Source organism: Seriola aureovittata, chromosome 9, assembly GCF_021018895.1.
Source record: "Seriola aureovittata isolate HTS-2021-v1 ecotype China chromosome 9, ASM2101889v1, whole genome shotgun sequence".
Lineage (NCBI taxonomy): Eukaryota > Metazoa > Chordata > Actinopteri > Carangiformes > Carangidae > Seriola > Seriola aureovittata.
Genome location: NC_079372.1, coordinates 15,689,019 through 15,715,634, shown reverse-complemented (window position 1 = coordinate 15,715,634; position 26,616 = coordinate 15,689,019). Strand labels below are relative to the sequence as shown.

Sequence of the window (26,616 nt, the reverse complement as noted above, 5' to 3'; positions counted from 1 at the left end):
TTCCAAACCACATACCCATTTTTTTTTCAACTTAAATCTATTTTCTCTCTGAAGTGTGTTTATATTTGAAAATCCCCATAATCTTTACTCATATCGCAACAAGCAAGTCTTATTTAAACATCTCCCCCGGTTTTTATTTCTTTCTCAGTGAGATCGACTTCATTTTTAGTGTCTTTCAACTGGTCGCAGAGTGTAACTGCAAAGCTGCACAGAAGTTTTCACAAGTTTTTCATAACTTGGCAAGTAACACACTAGAACTAAAGATTGATGAATTCCCCTGGATCTAATTATGCAAAAGTATAAGCCCTTGATGTTTGTATTTTTCTCTCTCAGCTTGAATGTGATACTTGAATTTCCATCACAGTGTGTTTCAACCGAGTAGAGGTGCTTGGTTGGAAATATTTTTCCTTTGAAGATGCGTGTTCCATGCCATGAGCCAAACTGTGTTGTAATGGAAAAAGTATTTGATTGAAAAACACACATGCTAATTCACATACTGTATTTTTAATGAAAAGTAAACAGTACTCAATCCAGTCTGCTTGTTATAATAAATCAAATGATATAATACCTTATTTGTATATTAAGACATAGCATAAAGATGACCTGTTGCTACTATTGCAACTTGCTAAACCTTGCCTCCCGTAGACAGCACAGAGTTTACTATGACAATGGTGAAAGATTTAATACTTGAAATTCTTAGCAGTTTGTCAAACAGTGGGTCTGTAATGTCAGTCAAAGGCAGGCTTCTCATTTCTAGCTAGCGATTTTGCCATTTGAAATGAAAGTACGATACTGAAAAATGTCCAAACTATTATTTTTTTTCTATCGGCTACCCCTGTTTGGTTGCTATCCTATATACTCGTTCCTATTACTATTTTTACTTCAACATTAAAAGAAAAAAGGCTTTTAGTATGAGGACTAACCTGTGTTTTTTTTCAAATGCTTGCTGGGGTAATGGTAATGTAAAGTTAGCTGGTGGTTGCTGGAGTGTAAACCTCTCCAATCCCGAGAAAAATGAGGATAGAGCCGCTAATGTTAGCTTAAACCATAATAGCATCTAGGACTGAATTCCACACAATACTACACAGTGAATGGGCTAGTTTAAAAAAAAACATAACCTTTAAACCCCATAAACTACTGTAGTTTGTTAATTATGTACTCCTTGGCCATGAAAGTAAGGCTGCGTTAAAATTAAGCTAGTTAGCCACACATGCTAATAATCGCAACACATGTTAGAGTTGACAGATGTTATTTAATCTCTTCCTTACAGTTTTGCTCTTGTGTCTTTTGTTTTAGAAAGGCTTAAAAAAGACACCACCTCCCAAACTCTATATACAAAGTATCACTTTTACTACAGCCCCATGTGCACTCCCTTGGTATGTGGACTAATCTTAAGCTTGACAGGCCTGCTACAATTGTTAAGCTATGAGTGGCCTGTGGCTACATGGGGAAGCTATTTCCTATACCACCACACAACCTTTGCATACAGTGTATATATATATATATATATATATATATATATATTATTATTATTTTATCTTTTTTCAAAACACTGGATGTGGCTTTCACCTGATATGGTCTCCATGACAGTTTTGCTACAAAGATATGCATGTTTTTAGTTAACCAGGATTGGAGGTGTAAGAGCTTCCCACTAGACAGTCACTTCTTTGTGAGAAATGGAAGTCAAGGTATTGATAAGAGTGGAATGTGGACCCTGTTTGTTTAGGAGTGTTTCCCTAGATTGAAATCACAGCTTCTTGCATCACCATTGAGCCTTCTGATCATTTTTCAAATACGCTTATCATTTTATTTATATAATGATAAAAAAAAAAACATTATTCAGGTAGAGTACTGCTAACTAAATACAAAGAAACACAAAGACCCCTTAATCACCATGCTGACTAAAGTAGCTTAGCATCCATCATGTGCCCAGAAGCTTGACAGTATGTGAGACTACCCAGTACCTGGCAGGCCTGTTGAAACTGATGGCTGGCCTTGTAGCACAGTTGGTAAGGCAAAGGGAATTTCTGTGGTTGTAGACTAAAGTGGCTGTGTATAATTTTCTCTCCACCCAGACCATCTGTTGATTCCATGGGATGAGGAGTCATTTACATACTTAGTTTAAAGGCTTGTTTATGCACTTTTGAATGTTTCAGTGTACTGCTTGATCAGAGATAGCATAGAGACACCTACAGAGGAGGAAATCTATTGGATAAGATACTGTTTTAAAACCAACCTAGTTCATCACTCTGTATCTGTCACATTTCTTCTATAGAAATTTATTATTTCTGCGGAGGCATGAGTCAGCCTACCACCAACAGTGTCTTTACAACACCACATCACTCAACTGAATTATGGGAACAGCAGATGTTAAGGGTTGCAGATTATTTCTTCTTACATCAGTGCACAGCTGGTGTGATATGTGATTAAATGTGACAACAAGAAGTCAATTTCAGATTTCTTTTCTTCATCTCCTTTTTTTTTTTTTTTTTTTTTTACAACCATGTGAGATACATGTATTGGATGTGCTAATCTAAATTACAGATCCTGGTCGCCCTTGATGTTCTTTCCGTAGTCATCAGAGACAGTGAAGGCCTCACTTTTCTGTTCGTCTTCACGCAAGCAGAACCTCCAGCCAAGTCAGGCAATTATTGCTTTAAAAGGGGTAATTAAATGGTTCTTCCACTGAACTGTGTGATTTATGTGGACTGCGAGCACATAGAGAAGACTCTTTCAGCTGTGCCAGGATGAAGAGGCCCTGTCTTCCCCACCAGGCTCCACCTGCTGAGGCTCTATTATGACCCTGTCATGGGTACAAGGGGTGGAGATGGGGGCACATGGGGGCTAAAATTTGGCACAAACACCAGACTGCAGGGTGCAGTCAGATTCCCTGGCACAGACATCAGCCTTGCCTGTGGGCACATAGTTAACTTCTCTCTCGTCTGTTGTTTCATCAGGGCTTTCCCCATGCAGGAGTAATGGAAAACAAGATTTGAGGGAGATAATAGAAGAACAAGAACAGAGTTGTTTTTTGTGCCCATTTGTTTTGTAGAACAGGCCGGCCAGACGGGCAGAGATTAGGGTCTGATCAGCCCTGGGTGCTGCATCTCTTGAGGGCTAGTCAGCACTATTGCTGCAGCCCAGAGGTGGAGTTAGTCCTCCTGATGTCATATACCCGCCCAAACCACTGTAAAGTTCACTGTCCTGCTGCAGACCTGTTCTGTCCCTCCTCCTGTTTCTGGTAGCTGTTAAATGCCCCCTGTAAATACATTTCAAAAGATAAAAACTTTATTTTACACTTTCCTTTGCACAGACATCCACAGAATCTTCATTGTAAAATATTTTTAGGGAGGTTGGCACTTAAAATCTGATTGGCACTTTCAAAGTGTGTTTGAAATACGAGCCGTTGCACACCCTTAGCATTGAAAAATAAACAAATAGCTGTTCATACCATTTAATCAAAAGACCAGTATAAATGATATTTCAAACATAAACATTTATTATATCATAAGGGATAGCACACATTGTCAGTCATGGCTTGTCCTGTCCTCATTCAGCCCCTTAGGCAGAAATATTTGGATTTGAGCTGAGGAATGTGTGTTTGCTGATGAGAATACTTTAAGGATCACCTGGAAAAAATGCAAGAAAAAGATTATTCATTATTTAATTTTGAAGGTTTTTTTTATTCATGTAAAAATGCTGTTATTTTATTGCTCATTATCCGAGACAGCAAACTTTTACTGTAAAGAACAGTTGGCACGGTGAGTGATGTAACCTCACAGGTGAAAGCTGAGTCTTAAATTATCCTAATTCTGCTCTTTTTTTCCGTGAAGGTCATGAACTGGCTTGTGCTGGCTTGTCCATTAGCACCGTGATAAATCACACACAGAGCAGACTGCAGTTAGTTTCACTGCCTCCTCTCGTATACCTAACGGGTTCACTTCGCTGATTAACCACCGGAGCTCGGTGTATTTTCACACGGACACACAGGGCCCCTTGCCTATAATTACCTCTTATTATAGTAGGAAATGGATCCCTCACATCTGCTTCCAATGAATGGGCAGGTTAGCCCTCCTGCTTTCTTAAATTATTGCATAAACTCCTGGCAAACAGATGTCTTTGTAGGTGTGAGCACACCTTCAAATTAAGGCCTGTTGTTGAATTATGAGGACAGGTGAAATTCGTCTGTCAACTGTTGAGAGGAAGATACTCCCAGACTTTGTTTATGGTTGTCAGATGTCTGCCCTTGGGTTTGTTGTGTAGTTGATACAAAGCCAAAGGCATCCTTCAAAGTTTCTGCAGGACTTAAAAGTAGAGTGTTACAAAAGTGAATAATTTGGTAACCTCTGCAGCACGTGTTTAAAACCGCTCTCTCCAGAAAGGACGAAATCACAAATAAATCCTTTAGGTACGAGGTAAATTAGTGCAGCGTCCATGTGGTCCTCATTACAATTGTAGACCCCCCATGTATAGTCAGAAACATTGGGTTGCAATAGGGATGCAGACCATGCAGAAGGTGGTGTTTGGGGCCTTAAATAATGACCATTTTTATACTTTGCTATGCTCCATGATAATGCTTTGCAATATAACGAGTCAGGAATGTTTCTCTCATGTATAATAAACCATTCAAGAGCAGAATATTACATTACATTTTCTGATTTAGCAGACACTTTATCCAAAGCCACTTGCAAGTGAGGGACAACACTAAAGCTTCAGTACATAAGGAGACTTTGTAAGTACTAAATACTACATCTATTTATTAAGTGCAAGGAGATCAGGTAAAGAATTGCGCGGAAAGTGCTAGTTAGGCATGTTAGGGTATTATAGGTGTTAGGGGAGGAGGTGCTCTCGGAAGAGTCGAGTGTCCAAGAGATTCTTGAAGATAGAGAGGGACGCCCCTGCTCTAATAGCATTTGGTAGCTTGTTCCACCATCAGGGAACCACAGATGAGAACAGTCTGGACTTGTGTGCACTGATGGCAACGCCAGAAGACATTCCTTGGAGAAACGCAGTGGCCGAGAAGTGCTGAAACATACCAAATGTGTTAACAGTAAAATTGATGGAATAAGAGCTCCTGTTCAGCTGGCCCACCTTTATTTTTTTATTTTTTTAGGTTAACTGCTGACTTTTATATCCTGCTCCTGGCTAATTGTAATGGGAGCTTTTTACAAAGCACAGGATCAGGATCGTTAAAAAGCCTCTGCTTATAAGGTAAATGTCTGCAGTGAATGGCCTCAGTAATGGTTTGTGGTTCCAATTAGCTACCCAATGGTGGGATTATTACTCATTAGTTCAGACAAAAGAATATTATGGGGTATTTCCATTTCAGCCACTTTGAGAAAATTAAATTTAATTGCAAACTGTTTTTTTCTTGATTAAGGTAACAGTTTACTCAGCAACCTAATTGCAGAATATGTGGACACAGTGTTTCTGCTACAAATACAAACTTAAAGTAATACTTTGGGTTATTTGAAGTTGGGTTGTACGAGGTACTTATTGATAGTCAGTGTATTACCTGCAGTAGGTCTGGCTCAGTGCACTCCCAGTTTGGAGAAACAGGCAGGAGTATCGGCACAGAAGCTGAGCCATTCAGGAAAAAGGTATTTTAGCCATGTAAAAAATGCCATCCTAAAAAACAAAACAAAAAAATCAGTTTAAGTGTATGCTTCATTTTCAATATTTTCATTTTTTCGTAGGAATATGGATCTGTCTGTATAGTATAGGTTTGTACATAGTTACATGCCTCTGTTTTATTGTTTTATGATAGAAATCTATGATAGAACGAGTGCAGTAGTAGAGATATGCCATATTTGCTGACGTACAGTGAACTCACAATTATTCAGGGTGGCCCAGACTGTTTTTGTCTGTTTTACACTAGTGAATGTTATGGCTGCATTTAGGTATTGTTCTACTCTGAACATGCAGGCAGTTTATTTTTGGGACTATCTTGTGGGGGAAGGGTAAGAGAAGTAAAGGAAGTGTTTAATTTGGCTTAGGGATTTTATCTCGTTCTCAAAGCGTAAGATCCAGCAGGCGTGGTCCTGTCTGGGGGAATTCCTCCTTCTAAGTTCATCAGTGAAAAGGGGATAGATGTCAGGCTTACTGAAATGCTCTGTTGTCAAATTTACTGTCCAGATTTACTTTATTTATTTTATACCTGTTTCCAGTTGTCAGCTGTGTGCTATCCGAGGCACATTCATTGTAAACCAGATGTGCTTTAAATTTTTAATATTTATTGACTGAGTCTGTTACTTCAGAGGGGATCATTTTGCTGCCTTCAATCAATATATGAATCATTGCAATTTATATTGAAACCACATCACAACCTGCTAAATCTGTGTGATATGCTGGTGAATGATCCCTGCAGGGAAACTGTCTAGACAGGAAGATTCCCAAGTCTAGGTGAGTTAATAAACTGCAAGTTATTCTGCTGATGCAGTCAGTTACTAAATAGAGAAAGTCACAGCTTTTAAGCATGAATCATACTGAAATGTTTTATCTAAAGTTAAACAGGATGTTACTGCTGTTAAAAAGCAATAACAGGGTACCACATCCATTCCATCGGCCATTGTATTTAATGGGACTATAGGGGATATACTGCATAAAATAAAAAAATACCTGTGACTTTGTTGATATATTTGAATATTTTAACAGGTTTAACTCGAAACTGTGCGAGACATCAGACCTTTAAAAGTGTAAATGATGCAGGAAAAGTCAGAGACGTCTCAAGAGGCTCTTTCAAAGCTCCTTGTTGACCTTGGACAAAAGTAATGAGGGGACTACTGTTTATCTCCCATCCAACAGCTTTTCCCCCGACCCTCATTCATAACCATATCTTCATCCTGCACTCTCTGTTTGCTTATCCAAAGTCTGCTCAGAGACTGACTTAGGTTTTGGCTGGCTTTGATTTCCATACTTGTTTCTAAAGTTGGATACTTTGCAACAGTATAAGACAAAAACTTCTTGTGCAAGTGTTTAACCGTTAAAACAACAACTGCCAAAACCTGTTAAGAGTTTAAAGGCAAGTATTTTTCCTCACAAATTCTTCCCATTAACAACTTCTTCAGTCCTACCATATTAGGATGAAATTCAGAAGGCACATAGGCACATGGGCTTATAAAGAGAAATTGAAATTGTATAATACAGAAAATGAAAATGAAACATGAGCCTAATGAAACGGCCCTGAGTAATACAGGTAAAGTAATCCTATCTATAGGGTTTGGCTTGTCTGACCAGCCAAAACAAAAGGGCTTCACACCCGGAGAAATCCAACCTTCACATCACTCAGTTTCCCAAGATCCCTCTCCTTGAACCAGCCTCCAGAAGATAATCCGCTTCTTTGCAAGTGTCCCTGCCCCTTGATCCTTTGTTGAGGGGTGACGGAGGGAGTCTGAAGCAAGGGTTTAAAACTGTGACGGGAGAAGACGAGAACCAATCAGAATGGCTCGACAAAGTGGGTACCTGATCCCCTCTCACATGCTGAACCCAATAATTGGCCTCAGGAATGTTCGCATTTCTGTGCTTTAGGGTTTCGTTAAAAGAAGTAACGCACACTGGGTTTTTTTTGGTTTTTTTTGTTTTTTTTTTTGGAAGGTGGCTAAGATTCGCTTTGATCCTTGGATTGGGGGGGGAAATAAATGGCTTCCTTCACTGAACACAGAGGACAACCTGCAGGAAAGTCCCTTGTTAGGCTGAAGCTTAAGGTCACATCTCTGCTAACCAGAGTGTGGGCGGATTTGCTTCAGAACATTCTTGTCTATTTTTGGTCATTAAAAATTGCACCCTGTCAAAACAAAATTGCTAAATCACTCCATTCTAGAAGGCAAGAACAAAGAAAAAGAAAAACAGCAACAAGCAATGAAGAATAAACAGAAAACTGTGTTCTGTGTGTCTCATTCCCATAGGCTGCGAGGTGCACATGCATTCTTGCTGTCTGGAGCTGACCGATTTGATCTTCTTGTGCTGCACAGATGTGGGTGTGCCAGTGTGCTGAGCAACAGTTGGCTGTGCCTGCTACCACTCAGAGCGTTCTCTGAAAACATGGCTTTCTTCAGTGTTTATTGGTTCTTGTCCAGGCCTAACCTCAAATGGGGAGGTGAGGCCAACCGCAGCAGCAGACTGCCTACTGTGCTGAACCTCTGTGACGATAGCTCTGGAAAATGCATGTATAGAGTTTTACATTAGGGGAGAGACTTGAATACAAAGCATCTTTGAAAATGCTGGCCAAATATAATTCAGGTTACATTAAACTCGTGACAGTTTTGAAAATGACTGTAATATTTAGAAGCTGTGGGGAATGTGCAGTGATTTAACGAGTATCTTGGCAGGTGATGTCCCCTTACTAGACCTTATACACCCTGTTCTGTTCAGCACCCTCTCTGGCTGCAGGGCCTCTGGAGGAGAGTGTAATAACACCTGCAGCTACTCAGCTCCTGAGATATTTTTATCCCTCCAGGGAATTCCACCTCTCTTCTGTTCTCCTCATAGGTCTCCTGTCTCAATGCATGGGAACTCGACATAGATGTCACCTGCCTCGCTGCATTTCCTTCACTCTCGCTGGTGTGCCGTGGAACCTTTTAAGAACTGTTAGTTGTGTTAACAAGCATACCCACAACTTTCCATTATAGAAATGAGAGCAGAGTTTTTGTATCAGGGATGACGTAAGCCACCAGCAGCTGCGGCAAAACCCGCCTCTTGAACTGAATTTTCAGCCCTTCACTGTAGTCCTCCTGACAGCACGGGCAGTGTGCTCTTCCCATCATCGTTCAGAATGAAATCCAACAAAACAAGCGCAGATGACTTGGAAAATATGCCGGCATTTGGAACAGAAATGCAATGTCAAATCAAAAATGGCTTTGCATTTGTTGCTGTGGAATTGGTTTATAGGTACATTCTGCCAGAACATACTCTATGTAATGTGACAACAGCTGAAGGCATTCATAATAGTGTTATTTATAATGATCCATAACTGTGACCATTCTTCAAATGAGGGCTCAGCCATAGTTCTTTCCCATTTGGTGTTTTTTTTTTTTTTCTTTTGCAAATAAATTATTTTTATCTGCAAGTGAAAGAGGAGCCAGTGTACTGGGGGATAGGTAACTTAGCTGAGGCACAGATGGTTCATATCCTTCATATGTTACTTCCATGTTAGTTTGGTCCACTGGACCATGTTACACCAGGACTGATGGCAAGCCAAGTTAAGACTGAGCTTGGAAGAACTCGTTTATACTCTTGTTCATTTTAGATTCTTAATCTCTAACCTTTTAATTTCTGTTTGCACCTGTTTTAATTGATTCTTGTCATTACATTATTTATGAATTGACATCATTGTAAATTAGCTTTGCCCTCAGTGATTTTTGAGTTTAAAACAAGCCATCAACACATAACTTTCTGTCCTTCCTATCTTACTCTAGGTCTTTGCGGTTAATAGCGCTTTCATGCTTTCTCTGTCATCCCGTTTTGAAGGATGTGAGATTGTTTTTGGCTGTAAATTGTCTATTTTAGGGGCCTGTAGATGTGGACGTTAAACAGGAAGACTCATTTATTTTTATTCAAGTTGCGTTCCCTGATTTAATGCATAATCAGAGCAGAAGCAACCTTCCAAGCATTATTAGGATAAAAAAAAAAAAAACGACAGCAACAGTGAATGGTGTTGTTTATGCCTGGAGACAAAAAAGGAATCCATCATGTTTTTCATACTGTAGTATCAGATGATCCTCCAGAGCAAAGTACCCATTGTCACTGTCTTTGCGTACCGTGTAAATATGTTTCAGATTTCCTCTTAATCGTTGACTAAGGGCACCTAGCCCGTGATACTCACATGGATACGTTTTTTTTTTTTTATCTGGATGTTTGAGATTGTTAAAGATTAGAGAAGCGTTTTCATGCTTGTCTGTGTGGGCTGTGATGAAAGTTGACCTCTTCTATTTGCCCATGGAAATTATGTGCTGTTCCGAGGCCAGGTCTGATTTCTCCTCCTACCATTTTTTCTTGTCCCACCTTCGGCTTTCTCATGGTGCACACGTTAGCAGAAACAGCTGTCCTGTAATTTCCAATGGGGAGGACGGAGGGGATTCTTGAAAGACAAGGATAACCACTGAGTACCTTCTCTCCTTCCTCCCTTTGATTTTCGTCAACATCAGACTGCCTGCCATCTGACTGTCCTGTTTGCTCTTGAGCGCAGACCATCTGGAGAGGAGCAAAGCCATCTTTTGTGCTACAGCCCTATTATGTTTATATTAATGGCATAAGCAGCTGAGAAAGAATATTTTCACTCTCCGTCACTTCTGTGGACTTTTTTAAGTCTTGGCAGAGCTAACAGGGAGTATTATTGAAAAAGTTGAAAAAAAAAGGAAAGATACTTTGATGTGCAGATGGCGCCCAAAGAAGAGTTCAGTTCAGCTCACTGCAGGTTTTGTTGTGATGTTATAAGCTCAAAGTGCATCTCGGGTTACCAAACAAACAGTAAGTTCAAAACTCATGGTTTGAGACGCTCAACATGTTGGAAGTGCTTTGCGTTCCAAAAGCTTCACCATGGTTCCCTGCCAAAACCCCAGTTAATTGTGAGATCGCCATCCCAAATAGCATGACCTTGGGAACTGGTGGAAAGTGGCTTTACCAACATGAAATTATTCCATCCAGCCAGGACGCCTGGAGGGTATTCTCTTCCTGGCCAAAGAGCCTGGAGGCTATTCTTTTCTCACAAAGTCAGGCCTTCATGAGCGATGTATTATTGCAAAGATGCAAATGTTTCATTTTTCTGCACCTCAATGGAAAGCTTTACATACTGTCCGTTGCTGCTCTGAAGGCCCAATTTGTACCATAAATTGTTGCATAAGCTGCATACTTGAAAAGATTTTGTCGACTTAGCCTACTTTTCCCACACAGTGTAATGATGAACTAATCGAGTATGATACACAGGGGGGGAAGTGAGTTGACAGACTGAGCTAGTTCTGGCCTGTGATTATGTGGGACAATACGAGTGTGGCCAAGTCAACAGGTGGTGTCAGATTAGTTGGTCTTGAGGCGAGAATGAGCAAGAGAGAAAAAGAGGGGGGGGGGTAAATCTAACACTGCCACCACCATGAGAGTAGAAGAACCAGAGCATTATCACAGAGCCATCAAACAGCTGCTGCTACTTCCTCTGTAAAGCTGAGCTGGCCCACAAACCTTTAAATCATCTCAGAGGAATCTGTTATATTAAAATAAAAATAAAAACTTTTCACACGCACACCATTTTTAACCAAACTCACAACATGGCTGTAAGAATGGTTATATTGGTCTGTTGATACTTTGGTCCAGACTTAAATATCTCAATAACTGGCAGATTGATTGGCATGAAATTCTGAACAAACATTCCTGGTCCCCAGAGGATGAACCCTACTGATCTCTGTGATCCCCTGACTTTGTTTCTAATGACTCCACGTTGACATTTTAGTTTTTTTTGTGAAAGTTATTACAAGCTGTTGCATGGATAACCTTACAATTTCCTGATCCCCAGATGATGAATCCTAATGTCTTCGGGGATCTCCTGATCTCGTGAAATGGTTTTAAGTGAAATATCTCAACAACTGTAAGATAGACTTTCATATCCCCATCAGGATGAACTGCAATGCCTTCATAGCCATCATCAGGCACTACCACCATACAATATTTTGGTTTATTACCAAGTAGCTACAAAACTAATGAAATTCCAGCCTCAGCTCTACTGCTAATTAGCAAAAGTTAGCATGCTGACATGCTAAACTCGGACTGTGAACATGGTAAACATTATACCTGCCAATCATCAGCATTGTTAGCATGAGCAGGTTAGCGTGCTTACTTAGCATTTAGCTCAAAGCGCCGCTGTATCAATGTACAGCCTCACAGAGCTGCTGGCCTGGCTGTAGATGCTCAGTGTTGATATAGTATGGCTAAAATGCAAATAAAAGTTTTGGTTAAGAATCAAAAATACTTCAGTTTCTGCTCTGCATTGTGGATTATACTTGTGTTATATGCTTTTATTAGATGTTTTTATTAATATAATTTGAATATGTACAACTGAGTGTGAAGTTATGAAGTATCATGAGGGTTTAGCTTCAGTGCTGGGAGCTCTGTACAGAAACGGCTGTGTGTGTGTGACTCCCTCTGCAAAAAGTAAATAACTCTTCTTGTAGACGGAAATCCACAGTTCTTATGCATCAATTTATTGCAGCTGAAGCTCAAGTCGGTCTTTGTCATGAGGTGCTGCTGTGCTGCAGCGTCAGCTTAATGTTAGGACACCTCAGATCCTTGATCCCTCTTGAGTTCTCCAGTGGGAAGGAAAGAAGACATCTTAAATGACACAGCAGCGCTTTCAAAGGGACTCTTTCTGTTATAAATAAACAGGCCTGGGCGGGCCAAGCCGGAGCTGCTCTTCCCCTCAGCCTCAGCACCTCGTCCTGTCAGCTGTCGTCTGGAGGGGAACTGGAGCTGGCCCCTCGGTCCCCTCTACCCGGCAGGTCACTCTCTCAGAAATGTTACCGGAAACACGCGCTATTTATAAACGCTACGAATTATTCTCACGGTGTTTATGTTTGATGTCACATGTAGTTCAGGTGAGATAGGGTATGATTGTATTTTTCCAGTGACACTCTGATATCTTTTTCTTTTTTTTGTATTTGCTGTAAGTTAAACATTTTAGCTCTGCCTTGTCTTAGTCTCAGAGCATAAACATTCATTGGGATATGTTTCTCACAATAAGAGCCCCAGTAGTTTTAAGAGCTAAAGCTCCAATCCAATAAATTCCCTTTCCCACAAACCACAGAGCCTTATTAAAACAGAATAGCTTCACTCCTAACTGATAATTGTTTTCCTGTTAACAAGTTGTGTTCCCAGTGTTTGTGTGCATCCATCCATGTGCGCATGTGTGCATTTCTTAATACCTGCATGTGTAAATAAAGGGTGTGGCTTCAGGTCTTTTGTTCATTGATGGTGGGGGCCTTTAAGGTTGCACCATTGGACAAACTGTGGTCATGATTCTTGGTGGACTGTTGACGCAGGGTCCTGCTGGGGCCCCTGCTGGGGTTGTAATTGAAAAGGACAAGGCTTTCTGAGGGTGTCAATTGGGTCTTCACGCCTAGGGACGTTTGGGTGGAATGTGTTAAACCTCTATTATCCCACCCACAGTGAAAATGCAATACAGTATAGCTTTTAAAAAACACTTTCTGCTACCTGTGAAGTAGCTTTTAAGAATATTTAGTTTGGGAAAACCCATATACTGTAGCTAGAAAAAAAACCCATACTTTTGGCAATTGAATATAAACTCATCTGCTGTCTTTTTTTCTTTTAAACTTCTAAAATCATAAGAGAAAAATAAATGAAGGGACTTGTTAGGCTTGACTCCACTGCACATATTTCAAGTCTTGTGATTGTGCTATCACTGAGGCTGAAAAAAGCCCATCAGAGATAGTATTTTGGTTATAGCGTTATGCTGGGGTGTCTGGTTTCACACCGTGCTTACGATCTCTGCTCTCTGTCTGGTCGTGGTGTCGCCAGGCTGTGACCTTTGGCCTAAAATACATCATGGTGACTCACCCACAGTTTGCAAATTGTGACGTTTTGGAGTTGATTCAGACACATGTAAAGCACTGAATAATACATTAATGAGTCCTTGCGTTTTGTCATTTTAATCTATTTGGAGTATCGAATAAAGGTTTATTAGTATAATCATTTAGTGTCAGTCACAGAAATGTGTGCTGATGATTTCCATTTCTTTTTTCTTTGGAACTTTTATTCAATTTATCTATTTATTTCAGTAAATAAATAGAGACACACTTTAAAGGGAGTCATTTGCAGCATAACAGCATCCGTTATAGTGGAATATTTTTAGTGACAGTCCTTTATAACAACAAAGTTTTGTTACAACAATCCATCTCACTCAGTTAAACACCTAGGTATTGTGTAACACAAGTCCACCTTTGTGTAAAGTTGTAGCCTCGCAGTCATTCCTTCCATGATATAGACCTGCTTCAGTCTCTGCACCCGCTCAGTTATGACCGGTGGTTTTGTATCTTTCCAATTCACCGTTATCATTTTCGCTGCAATCAGTAGAAGTATCCACATTATACAGTAAACCTCTGATCTGCTTCATAGGATTTCAGTTTCTTTCTTGCTGCAAATTTAATTGTGCAAAATTTATTTAATTCTGCAAATTTAATTGTGCACCCTGCGTCAACAGTCCACCAAGAATCATGACCACAGTTTGTCCAATGGTGCAACCTTAAAGGCCCCCACCATGCTGCAAATTTAATTGTGCAGCAAGTACCCACCATTTGATACAGTAAGGTTGGCTACAGTAAAACCTAAGGCCTGTCTTAAAATAGGCGTGGCATTAAGGTTTTACAAGCATGTACAAGTGTACACGTGCACTGGTTCACCCTCCTGTTCCTTTGATCTCAGCAAAGCAAGAAAGGAAGAAAAAAAAAACTCATCAACCAATTACTTTTTTTTTTTTTTCTCCAACTATAATTGTAGCTGTGTAGAAATCCTTTTTTTCCCCTCTGTGTTGCTGCACCACGTACACAAGTCCGAACAGGCTGGATGCTTATTTTGTGATGTTCGTGTAAAGAGAGACAGTGTGTGAGGTGGTGTGTCAGATGCCGATTATAGCTGGAAGGCAGTGCTCTCTCGCCATGGACAGCTTTTTGAATCTGGCTGTACCTCACATGAAGACATGGAGCAGATACGAAAACAACCAAAGACTATCTTATATCTTTTTGTTGAATATGTTTGATCATATCAAGGCATGGCGGCTATGATTTTTTTTTCCCATGCATTTCCAGGATACATCTCCATGGTTTCAACTTTTACCTTGTAAAGAGGAACGCCATCGACTTTACACATCAAAGTCTTATTCCTGGTCTTGGGGGGTCCTGCTGCATGTGTGGGGAAAAAAACTGAATAAAGCCTTGTGTGGCTCCAGAGGAAGCACTCAAGTGATGTCATTTGAAGTAGCATTGGTTGGGGCTGAACACTACAAGTTTGAAAATGGGGGCGGAGAAAAAGTGTAGAGTTAGAAAGAAGTGAGCTTACCAGACTTCTGTAGTTTCCTCCTTGAGGCAACATTAGCTGCTACCAGCATAACACACCCGAAACTCTGACGGGAAGTGGCATTGTGGGTAGCGTAGGCAAAAGAGGAATGTGTAAAACTCTATATCATGAATTTGACAGTGTTATGTTCTGCAGTGCTATAAACCGGTGGAGTGCTCTCTTCCTCAGCCCATTGCACTCTGCTGCATCACCTTGCAATACCAACATATATCTGAAAGGGCATCATGCGTGTCCAGAGAGCGCGGGCTCCAGTGCCTATTTCCAGTGGGAGAACCGAGCTTATTGTAAAATGCATGGCATGGCCGTTGTGTGGGAGAGAGAATAAATGACCTGGGGGAAGATGGTCAGGCAGGCACTCCAAGCATTTGTTCAAAAATGCGGACTTATTCTTCACTTTTTACTCCCTGCTGTCCCCCCTCCTTCCCTCTTCTCCACAAGTCCCTGTTTCTGAGAAAAATCCAGTGTGTTTGTTGCACCCACAGTATTAGTCATGGAACACTTTTGCGAAGACAATCCGTGCACGTTGTCAAAGAGTGTTTGTCTGTTGAATGAAGAGCCTCCTTTCCACTTCCTCCCGGCCCGATCACTTTGGATTAAACCCTGTGGAAATGTCAAAAGAGCTGCAGAGAGCAGGAGGGCTTCACTCATCAGGCCCTTTATGCAGCAGGGGCCCAAGCGGAGGTTTTAGTGTCAGAAGTGGCAGTTTGTCAGTTCACCCACCTCACTCCAAGCAAGGGTTAAACATATGGAAAAATATGTGTCTCTCTCTCACACAAGCCAAAACAATTTCAGAGCTTCTCTGGTGCCACAATTTTGTTGTCTCGAGACGTCTGTCTCTCTTGCACCTGCGGAAAAAGGAAAATTTCTCCTCAGCTGATCCTCTTTCCTCCTTCTCTTTCATCGTTCTTCCACAACACGAGGCCGAGCATGTCGCAAAGAAAAAGGAAAAAAAAAAAAAACCCTCCGCATGTGCAGTTAGGAATTTAATGCACCTTTATCCCCGTGTGATGCTTTGGGGATGTGAACGTGAAGCCATAATTTATTTTTACATTATCGAGGTTCTGTAATGGACCTGATTTATTGAAACCCTGCTGTTACTCCCACACCTACTCCGCAGATTGCAGCGTGTCAAGTAAAGGGAGTGCTGGAGTTGTTCATCTAAGTGTTGCTGGTGCCTGGTGGTGCTTGGTGGGCTCCTTCTTTTCAGCCTACTCTACCTAAAGAGAAGAGTACTGTATGTGTCAAGCTTTCATCCACTTAATGCCCTCTGCAGTTTACATTCCATTCCTGTTTAGTACATGCTGCTACTTCAAGTCTAAGCAGATATTGTTGGTCTTAAAAAGGGAGAGCGAAAAAAGGGAGGGAGAGGGGAGGGAAGTTGGGGAGAGGTGGAAGGTCAAGGAGATTGGGAAATTCATCTTGTGGAGATTTTCTGTGAGTGCCTGCCCCCTGCTTGCATGAAAGGTCGCTCGCCATTTGAATCAATTGATTGGTATGAGCAAAATGGTGCGCTGCCTTTTCGGCTTTCATCTTTCTATGTTTTCCTATCATACGCTCTGGTGGGTACAAATGCGGACAGGTCGTTCGAGCTCAGGAGATGCCTTTTTAAAATGCTATACCTGGGCCGCTGCTGCTGGCGGGAAATAGTGTCACATATTTCCACGAGAGAGCGTCACCCCCACGTCCAGTACGAGCTCAGTCCAGTTTCGTTAGTTTCTGCAACACATTGACCATGTCTTTTTTTTAAGATGTTTCTCACAGATTGTCCTGCAGCTGCATCAGTGGGTTTATTAGCAGAGTGGGCGAATCGAGTCCCCCTGAAGAATTCTTCTCACGCTGCCTCTGACAGGCTTTGGCTGTCACAGAGAGATGTAACCGGGATGGGAATGCCCAAGTGTGGGTGTATGATAGTGTCTGTCTGTGTCTGTGTGCATGCAGAGTGTGGGCGTATGTTTGCAGGTGCTACTGCATGTCAGTCCATTTGTGGTTTTTGGATGTCTTAATACATCATCTGCAAATCTGCTGACAAGTTTTCACTTTAGCTTCACTTTGTTTCATCAACTTCCAGTAACTTGCCTTGTTCAACTTTTTGCCATTTTTAATGTTTGGTAGAGCCGGGTGATATGACTGAAAATCAATATCACTATTACAAACTTTCAATGAATTAATAAAATGATTACTTTGGTGCTTTTTTGAGCCATGCACAGTGATTAAAAAAATTGATTGCGTTACCTTTAGGTTACAGTTTGAAAACTGACCAGAGTATTGGGTTGCAAAAACTGAAACGTGTTAATGTGGACGTAGCCTGAGGCACATATTTAAAGAGCACGGTTCATGAATGCGCACATTGGGGAAAGTATTAACCGCACTAACCGACATTAGCAAGATTGAGTTGGTAAGAAGTTCTAAATGTCGGTTTTGGTACTCTTTCAGTTAAGTGCCCACCCTTAGCTTCTATATCATATGGTAATGTAGTTGCAAGAAACATTCATTTGGAAAAGCCCAATTGGGAAAGTCTTCTTTGTTGGTGTATTACAGCAAACTCTGACATTTGTCATTCCGATACCTTGCTATTCTCTAACATCTGGAAAAGCAAGAAACTACCAAACCCAGTCTCGTGCATTCTGGGTTCGATTTCCTCACAAAGTTGTTTGCGAATTCTATCCAGTAGCTGAATCTAAAATTTATGATGTCAGAACTTTTGCCTGGTGTAGCTTATCCCTCTGTACCATAGAGCCCTATTCTTTTCCAGTAAAACACATAAGTCTGCACTGAGATACATGTTCCTTCATACTGACCCACGCCAGTTTCCCCATAAGCACAGACGTCGCTCTGCTGACTCTGCTTAACAGCCACGAAACAGCTCATGCTTCTTGGATTTTAGTCCAGCTTTTAGCCTAGTGAAGATGCACAGTGGGTTAGTTCTCTGGATTACAGATTTTCTTTCCTACCGCCCGCAGAGAGTCTGTGGGAGCAAGTCAGACGTGCTCAGTGTGAGCATTGACTGTGCACAAGGTTGAGTTCCTTCCCCTGTTGTGCTATTCTCCCCTACAAATGAATTTATGATAATTGAGCAATATTTTACTTTGCTTCAGAATGAGGAAATTGCCCTAGTTGGCCTTGTACAGAAAACAGATCCATTATGTGAGGCTGCTTATATAGACCACACTAAGGCTCTGGTCAGCAAATTTTTAGAACTGGTGTACAAAACTCTTGCTGAGAGTGTTTTTTGCTTTTCATCTTCCTGCCTGACATTGTCACCAAATTGTAGCCTCAAGAATAAACTCTCCAGGATTCTCCTCATGGCCATCTGAGTAGTTGCTAAACCTCAGAAATTTGAGCCTTTGAGCTGTGAAAGGCTCTATAGAGTGTCTTTGGCAACTAAAAATGTATTAAGTAATTTTCAGTCTCAAGTGCCATCGGTATTCTTACCTCTGCAAAGTGACATGAGATTTAAGCCACAGAAATGAACTGTTTGTAATGTGTAATGTAACCTTGCCTCTGTTTGTTAGCACCAACTGCTTCGCCGTTCTTGTTCAGTTCAGTTCTCCAAACTTAATAACCATGTCATGTTCACTGTGATTGATGGAAAATCTCAAACAGATTTCAAGTCTCTGCAGAAATTAATGCAAACTATTGGTATTCTGAAAGGTAGGGCATCTTTCTAAATACTTGTATGTTTTTCAAACAGTCAACACTAATAGGCTAAACTCTATAGTCCATTTTACCGTGCATTCACTGCGAGTGACTTGGTTGAGGATTTGCTCTTCTGGCAAACTGAGTGGTGCAAAAGGTTGGATCTGTGTCGTTGTGTGAAACGTGTATGGACTGGAATCCTGTGCTTAAATTGCCCCCTATCATTTTGTGTATTTTATATGAAGTCAGCATACAGTAGGCACCAAACAAGTAGGTTAAGGAGCATTAAAGTCCGGTAGGAGTGGTGAATCTGGAAAAATTAATGCCACATTAGCCACCACCGCATTATCTCAGCATCTATGTTGAAATACTAAATCCCCATGATGAAACTTTGAACTTAGTTTCATCCCTCTAACTCAGATGAAACATTTGTTCTCGTTGTATTACAAATAGAAGCTGTGGAGAATTGGGAGGCTTGTTATCCATTTTTGGGAAATGAAGAAGCATGAAAATCTGATTAGCTGTTAATAGCCAGTGAAAATGTACATGCTGACAAGCCAGCCTTTTGTTTGAAAATGGAGTTGACAGCAGGTCTCCAGCTGCAAGGCTCAACGACAGCTGACGGTAGTGCTGTCTTGAAAGGATCTTGGCTCGGTCGTCAATCTTTTTCCAGAATGTTCAGCTTCCTGTCATGTTGCTTATCTATTGTTCATGGACCAAAATGCAGTTACTTCCCTCGGTCCTTCCACACAACAGCTGGGCAAACTTAAGTCCCATCCTTAAGGCTTCTTCTGTAAAGTGTCACCTGTCTCTCATTATCTGTGGATTCTGTTATTCCCCCTTTTTTTTTTTCTAGAGCCGCCATCGCTTCGTCTTGCAGGGCAAACATTGTGCATTGTGAGCAGAGTAATTCATAAGTAAACAGTGGAATTCCTTTTGGCTGGAATGTGTGTGCTGGTGTGTGTCTGTGTTGCATGTGTGCACGATACTTGTGCGTATGTGCGGTGCCTGCTTTTTAAAAAAAAAAAAGTTTATTCCAGCGTATAGCTGGTGGCCATGTGTCCCATTGTAAATTGCGGCAAGTTACCGGAGCAAGGAGAGCTTCTGAGGCCGATGTCCTCTTAGGTTGGGGTGGAGTTCAAATAATTGAGCGAGTCAAGACCTTTTTCCTGAGGGAGCGATAACCTCAACACAACGGGTGTCTCAACTCCTAGGCTGAGAGTAAAGGTTGCGCTAGCTTTTTGAAACTGGAACACAGTAGCATAGTGAGAAAGTAAATTCATATGTGGTTCCCAACTTTCCCTAAGATTAGACCGGGCTGACATTCTCAAACAAGTGTAGCTTAGCATGTTAGCTATAAGATCAGATGCAAATATGGACTCATCCATCAAAGGCTAATCTGTAAGTTTGTGGAGGTTGTTTTTGCCCAGATGGCATCCAGTGTGACCAGATGATACCTCATCCCAAGGGAGTGGGAAGCAGGAGATGATCACACCAATGGTTGGCTGGTCGGCACAACTGAAAAGAATCTGGTTAGTCAGCAGTTTCCTTTTGAAAATGGCCCGGGATTGTTGTTGTAAGGGTGTTCAGTCAGGGGAGGAGAGGATTTGGGGGGATAGATCGAGTTATTTATTAGCTGGAGCCATTTAAATGGGAAAACTACCATGACAGAGATCGGTGGAAATAGGAACTGGCGGGCCATGCCAACTGGAAATGCCAGGCGTGGCATCCTGCCAGAGTCGTAACTAAACTTATAGCTGAAGTCTGGGCAGTCTGGATGCTGAGATGAGGTGAGAGCAGAGATAATAAAACCCACGCTGTGCTCCACTTGGGCAGGCACAGCGAACTTTATCAAGATGATCAGATACGAGAGTGGCTGCCTAAGCTTTGTGTCTCCTCATTGAGAGAACGTATGGGTCTATGAGGTGGACTGGAAGAGGAGGGAGTTCTTGTCTTTTTATTTATGTGACTTTGAGTAGTTTTGCCTCAGGCTAGCTTTCTGCGCTGAAGAACACAGTAAAAAAATGTCTCACTCCAAAACCCTTTTTTAGCCATACACTTGCTCTAGGAATGGCAATGTTGGCATTTATAGCTAGACAAGAACTTTTCTGAACTAAAACAGTCTAGAATTTAGTTAAGAAAAGTACAGATCTGAGCTAGCATCCAGTGCCATCTTACAGAACGTGAAATCAATACTTGGTGGTACAAACATATTTCGGTTGGTATCAAAAGAGAATCAGAGGTATCTTAACAGTGTTTCTCCTCAGTTCGGTGCCCTCACTGTAGCCTTGGGCTGGGCACTGCTTTTTCAGTTTCCACTCCCGTCCTTCAGTTACACCCCCTGCTATTGTTCCATTCATATAACCTGCTGAATGAATGACGGATTTTGAAGCAACCTGCCCTTCGAGGTGTTGCATTTATCTGAGGTGTTTTTACTGCGGCTGGAGATGACATAATGTTTCCGTGATAGATTCCTTCCTGATTCCTGGGTGAGGAGCTGGTTGTAAAAGAACTGGTCGTGGTATGCTGGATTTTTTTTTTTTTCCCTGGGGGGCCATGTTTAAAGCATACTTAGATAGATTTGTGTCATTCTATTCTGAATGTCAGCTGCTTTCCCAGGATTTGTTCAGTGTGTGCTTGCATGTGTGTATTCACATGTGTGTCATTGCAGTCAGCTGTGATTATCTGTTGCCAACTTTAGATTTAGATTAGAAATACCCACATAGCAAGTAGGGATAATTTCTTTGGACATTAGTGCTATTAAGAACCTTTTGAGCTCTAAGCATGAACTCTTGAGAAGCCCTCTAAGAGATAATGAATGGTAAAAGTAAACATATCACAATGCCCTGTTTCCCGTCACAGCTTTTGTTTTCCCTCCACCCTTCCAGGGTCCATGTATAGCACTGGGTGTAACCTTTCTCTGCCTTCAACTGAGACTTCAACCCCTATAAATCTCTCTTGTGTTTGCTGCAGGTGACTCAGGCCTCCAAGGTGTGGGGAGAGGTCCCTCTGCCAGAGGACCTGGAGGCGGAGAAAGACGTCAAGGCATCTCAGAGCTTGCTTGACGACGATGAGGACTTTGCTGCTGATGAAGCTTCCGGAGGTATGACCCCCCCTCCACCCCCACCCCCGCCCCCATCCCCACCCCCACCCCCCCAAACCACAGCAACAGCTGCCCTTAATTCATGGGAGTTATGTTTTTCATAATGCATTCCTTAGCTTGCTAACTCGTCCCAAAACTGACACCAAGGGAATGTTACGCATTTGGATGAACAAAAACTTGCAGGATGCATGTTCTTCAAGGGGTCTCCTCCAGATTTTATTGTTACATAAGTAAAAAAAAAAAGAAAAGGAAAAAAAAGCATGTGTTCTCCTGACCTTGAACCTGCGCACTGACCAAATCCATTTACTTCTGTCTCTCTCTCCAAAGATCTGCCCAGTGGAGAAGATGATGGGAGCACACCGTGGCCTCCAGTCACTGAGAGCACAAGTAAGGGTCCAGAAAATCTAGTGGATCTAACAATTCCATATGACAGATTTTATTTATGTGTGGAAGATCATTCAGCCCTCTAAAGCTCCCCCATCTGTGACTCAAGTGGCGGCATGCAGCAATATGTGTGTCTGTGCGCATGCGTGTGTGCATTTGTGCAAGATGTCTGTCTGTGCCTGAATGATGATGCCGACACATCCTGCTGCACCCTCTCCTTACTCCTCGCCAACTTGCCAGAGCCTGGTCATAACACAGGGGCTTCGGCTTTTGTCTTCCGAGACATAAACATCTCCTCTCCTCTTTCATCCTTTTAACCAGTGCAGAGGTGACAGCGCTATAAGATACATGAAAGCTCGATGAAGAATAAAAAACTGCTGCAGAGAATCTCTGTTTGGCATTCCATTCACAACTGCACTTTTTTTTTTTTTCCAGCCCCCTTATTTTTATGTGGACTTGAAAAGTATTTATATGCAGGGACCCCATTATATCACATGGCACTGTAGCAGCAGAAAGTAAATAACGTATTAAACTTTGCATGATGTCTCCCACTCTTTAATCATGCCTGTGGTTTGCTGCTGCTCGTTACGCTTCTGTTCTCGTTGCATTTTTCTTGTTTATGCCATCTCTAAATATCTTTTCATTGCAGACAGAGAAAAAAGTTTCTACCAGTTCACTTTTCCATTAAATACTGTATATCTTCATGCTACTTGGCATTACCCAAGGATGCCTCAAAAATATCAGTTTGGACAGCAAAATGAAACTTCTGACCCGACATACGCCTGGCTCGTCGGTCCGAGTTTGGCCCATATACTTACCATATTCTGGCTGTTATCCTCCAGTGTTGTCTGACACCCGATTTTCTGTGTATGCACCAGAATTGGTCCAGATGTGGGAGTAGCACCTGATAATCATGCTGTATATGGGCCATATTCGGTCCATGGAACCAGGGCATACACTGGGCCAGAGGACACATGAGCATGTGGCCTAAGTGTGGGCCGGATGTATTTTGCCATCTTAATGCTGCAGTATTATTCTGCCACTCACTTGAATAGAAAGCAATGAGCTCTGTCTGATTAAGTCTTATTCTCAGCCTGCGTTAAACTGTATGATATCAGGTTGAGGCATGTCAGATTGTACAGCGAATGCATGGTGAAGCATGGCTTTATGAAAGGTTAGTGTTAACAGAAAAAAACTATATGAAAGCAGTGGTACATTCATCAGCATGTGTCATCCATCTGCGCCTCTCTTGTTTTCTGAAAATGCAGCTCTGCAAGGTTTTCTTCTTTGCCAGAGTCACAAACTTCTTTTTTTGTCGTTCATCTCCATTGTTTTTGTTTTTTGTGTGTGTGTGTTTCTTTTCAAAAGATTATTAAAAAATGCTGTGTACGGCAGGTCACGCCAGCCACCGCATTTTGTGCCACTTCATGTTGTAATTCTGATTGGTTGGTTTGTAGAGGTCGTGGGACGTGGCAGCAGTCACATTGTGAGAATCTGCTCGTAAATTTCTGACACTGACACTGAATTTTCTTCGGTTGCCAAAGCTCCAAATCAGCCACTGGTGGATGTGTCTCACAGTGCGATGTAGGATCCGCTGTTTTAGATTGACGACCGCAGATTTTACCATATGTTACCATGATGTTTACATCACAGACAGACCAAAATAGATCTTTAGTCGTCATAGACCCGACGTGTAGTTAGTTGTTTTTTGAAGAAGTGCAGCAAAGCTACTGACATAACTGCTGAGGTTACTTCATAACCCCTTAATGCATATCCAAAAATCCAGCTTATCACTTAACAGCAAGTCCTACTTCTATTGAGTTTACATTCTGTGTATGCCAATGTCAATATCCTAACACATCAGACCATTTCCCTCCTTATTCAAGACAAAGGCCTGATAGCTGCTCCGTCTTACTTTGTCCTTGGTGCCAGACGCTGGCACTCGACGGGTTGCTGGAGCTGATGACATCATGGCAAAGTAATTGTTTTGGTTGCTATTGCGAGCTGACATCAGAGCTGAGGCATATAGCATGTGCCTTGCTCACAGAAATAGCTCTGTTGTGAGGCCTTGCTGAATTTGTGGTAGTTAAAGGAGCCAGAGGAGATTTTAACACAGTGGACGTTAATGTGTTCAGTGGTTGACAGTGATTGTGATGAATTAGGTCAGCAAGGTTTAACTGAAGGTTTAGTCTTGGTTAGTTTTTTAGCAGTGCAGCAATGCAGAGTAAATACAGGACCTTTTGCAGATCATTTCAGTCACTGAAAGTTTTATGTCAACCCCCTGCAGCAAAGTTGAGGTTGTTTTGAAGTGTGCATTTCTCTGCCAAATCCTGGTGTCAACGATGGCGCCTCTATCCTTCAGGTCCGGGTCAGTTAGTCATGCAGACAGAGATGCACAAAAAGAAAATAAAAGTCTTAGAATAAAAATACAGATTTTGCTCTCCTGACAGCACAGGATAGGAAAAATATTCCCTGTTAATGTTGTGGTAGTGTGACATGAGCCTACAAACATCCCCTCGTTACTTTGGTTTATTGCTTCTGTTTCCATAAACTTCCCAGCTTTTGACAATGTTCCTTTAATGTGGCAATTAAACAGGAGGCTGAGATTATGCAGTTCTTTCTTTAATATATCGTCTTATCTCGGAGGTGGCAGGACATTTGCATTCTTCTCAGTTTGATCACGGTGCTGGAGGAGGCCGGCTATTTCCATATATAGATCTGAGCATGATAGCGATGGGAAGGAAATTCGGTTTCCTGTGCTGAATGCTGAATACTTTTGCTGAGTGTCTCTGTCCTGTTAGCTGTCCAGACCATTCACCCAAGCCTCTGCCTTCCTTCCCTCCTCCACTACTGTAAAGTGGAAGACGTAGGTGCCACAGTTGCCTCCATTATGCCTTGTATCCTGTTGTGTTACTATTTGCAGAAGGTTAAGGAATTCCCATTTCCCTCTGTCTCAGCCTCATACGTTGATGATGTGAAAAAGGAAAGGAAAAAAAGAAAAGAAAAACATCTGGAGTGTAAACAGTTATTGAGATCAGGCTATTTTGAAAGTCTTTTGTTCATTGTTGTTCTTTGTCCTGTCTAATCACAGTCTGGAATCTTCTCTTGAGATACGAAGGTTGCATCCCATGTCCTCCTGACCTCTCGTTTTGACCTCCATACTAAGAGCCCCGAAGAGATTTCTGGGAGACAAAATCTAGTTTCTCTCATCTGTGAGAGCCTTTCCTTGTTCCACAGGCTCCATTACAAGGCATTCCCAGTGAACCAAGCATATTAGCCACTTTGTTTAGAAGCAAAAGAAAGAAAGATTACCATGGTACTGGTGATGGTGGCTGCTGAGGGGCTGCTGGGGTTAAGTTGCTCCCAGTGCTAATTTTGGATGAAAAGCTTGAGAATTCAGATCTCTAGACTAATGACCTGACCGAAATTGAACCAGGAAAATATATTTAGCTGATATAAACTTGTAGAACATACTGTGTATTAGGGCTGAATGATATATAAAAGAAATCATATTACAATTCTGATGAGTTATGATTGTAGTGGGAATGGTAATCTTTGCATTTCATTTTCACTGAAAAAAATAAAATAAAAGTGATGATAATGTGATTTTTATTTTTTATTTATACTTTTTTTTTTTTTTTGGCATCTGTACCAAACACTTTTTTGTGATACGTTTTACTTTTATGAAAAAATTGCACTTCCTGCGATTTGGATGTTGCACTTGGCCCTGGTGTGATTCTTGATAATATTTTGAATAATTGTTCGGCCATATTGTATCGCCGTACATGTAAAAATGACAATTACAAGAAATTCCAAATATTGTTTCGAAACAATGTTACCAGTCTATAGACTGTCCACCAGAGAGTAGCATTTCCTTGTCGCATTTAAAGTTGCACTAACTGATTTTTTTTTTTTGGCCTATTGGGGGCAGTAGAGCTTGTAGTTAAGGAGCAACATTTAGTCATATTTTGTCATGTGTGGCTGAACACGACGCTGTGAGACGCAACAATGACCGAAGCTCTTATTAAGCAACAATCATCACCACCCACTCCCGGCAAAGAACCACAGTTGACGGCAGAGAAAACTTACAAATACCCCTTTTAGGGAAGGAACATTAGCAAAGAAAAAAAATGTATTAGTTCATTCCTGATTTAAGCAAAGCTCGGGAACCACCACAAATCATTTAAACAATGATCACTGCATATTTGGCCAGGACCTGAACTAGACTTAATGTTTAAATTGTGATCATATGTAGCAGAGAAAAGACTATTAACTGTATTTCTTGAAGTCAAATGAAGTCTGTTTAAGCTCATAGTGCCATAAACAGTCACTGATTTACTCAGTGCTGTGTGACATGTTGATTTGAGATTAAACATGCAGCTTGGAGTTTCTCAGTTGATTTAAGCAGTGAGAGCAGTGAGATG

General features: G+C 41.4%; 1 protein-coding gene across 12 annotated transcripts in view; it reads left to right on the top strand.

Annotated features, from left to right (window-relative positions):
- Window positions 1-26,616, top strand: part of hspg2 (heparan sulfate proteoglycan 2) — a 94,301-nt gene that overhangs the window by 6,493 nt on the left and 61,192 nt on the right. For all 12 annotated transcript variants that reach the window (XM_056386120.1, XM_056386116.1, XM_056386121.1 and 9 more), the window contains exons 2-3: window positions 21,679-21,808; window positions 22,136-22,195. In XM_056386120.1, the coding sequence (XP_056242095.1) occupies window positions 21,679-21,808; window positions 22,136-22,195 (190 nt within the window). The remainder of the gene's footprint in view (window positions 1-21,678; window positions 21,809-22,135; window positions 22,196-26,616) is intronic.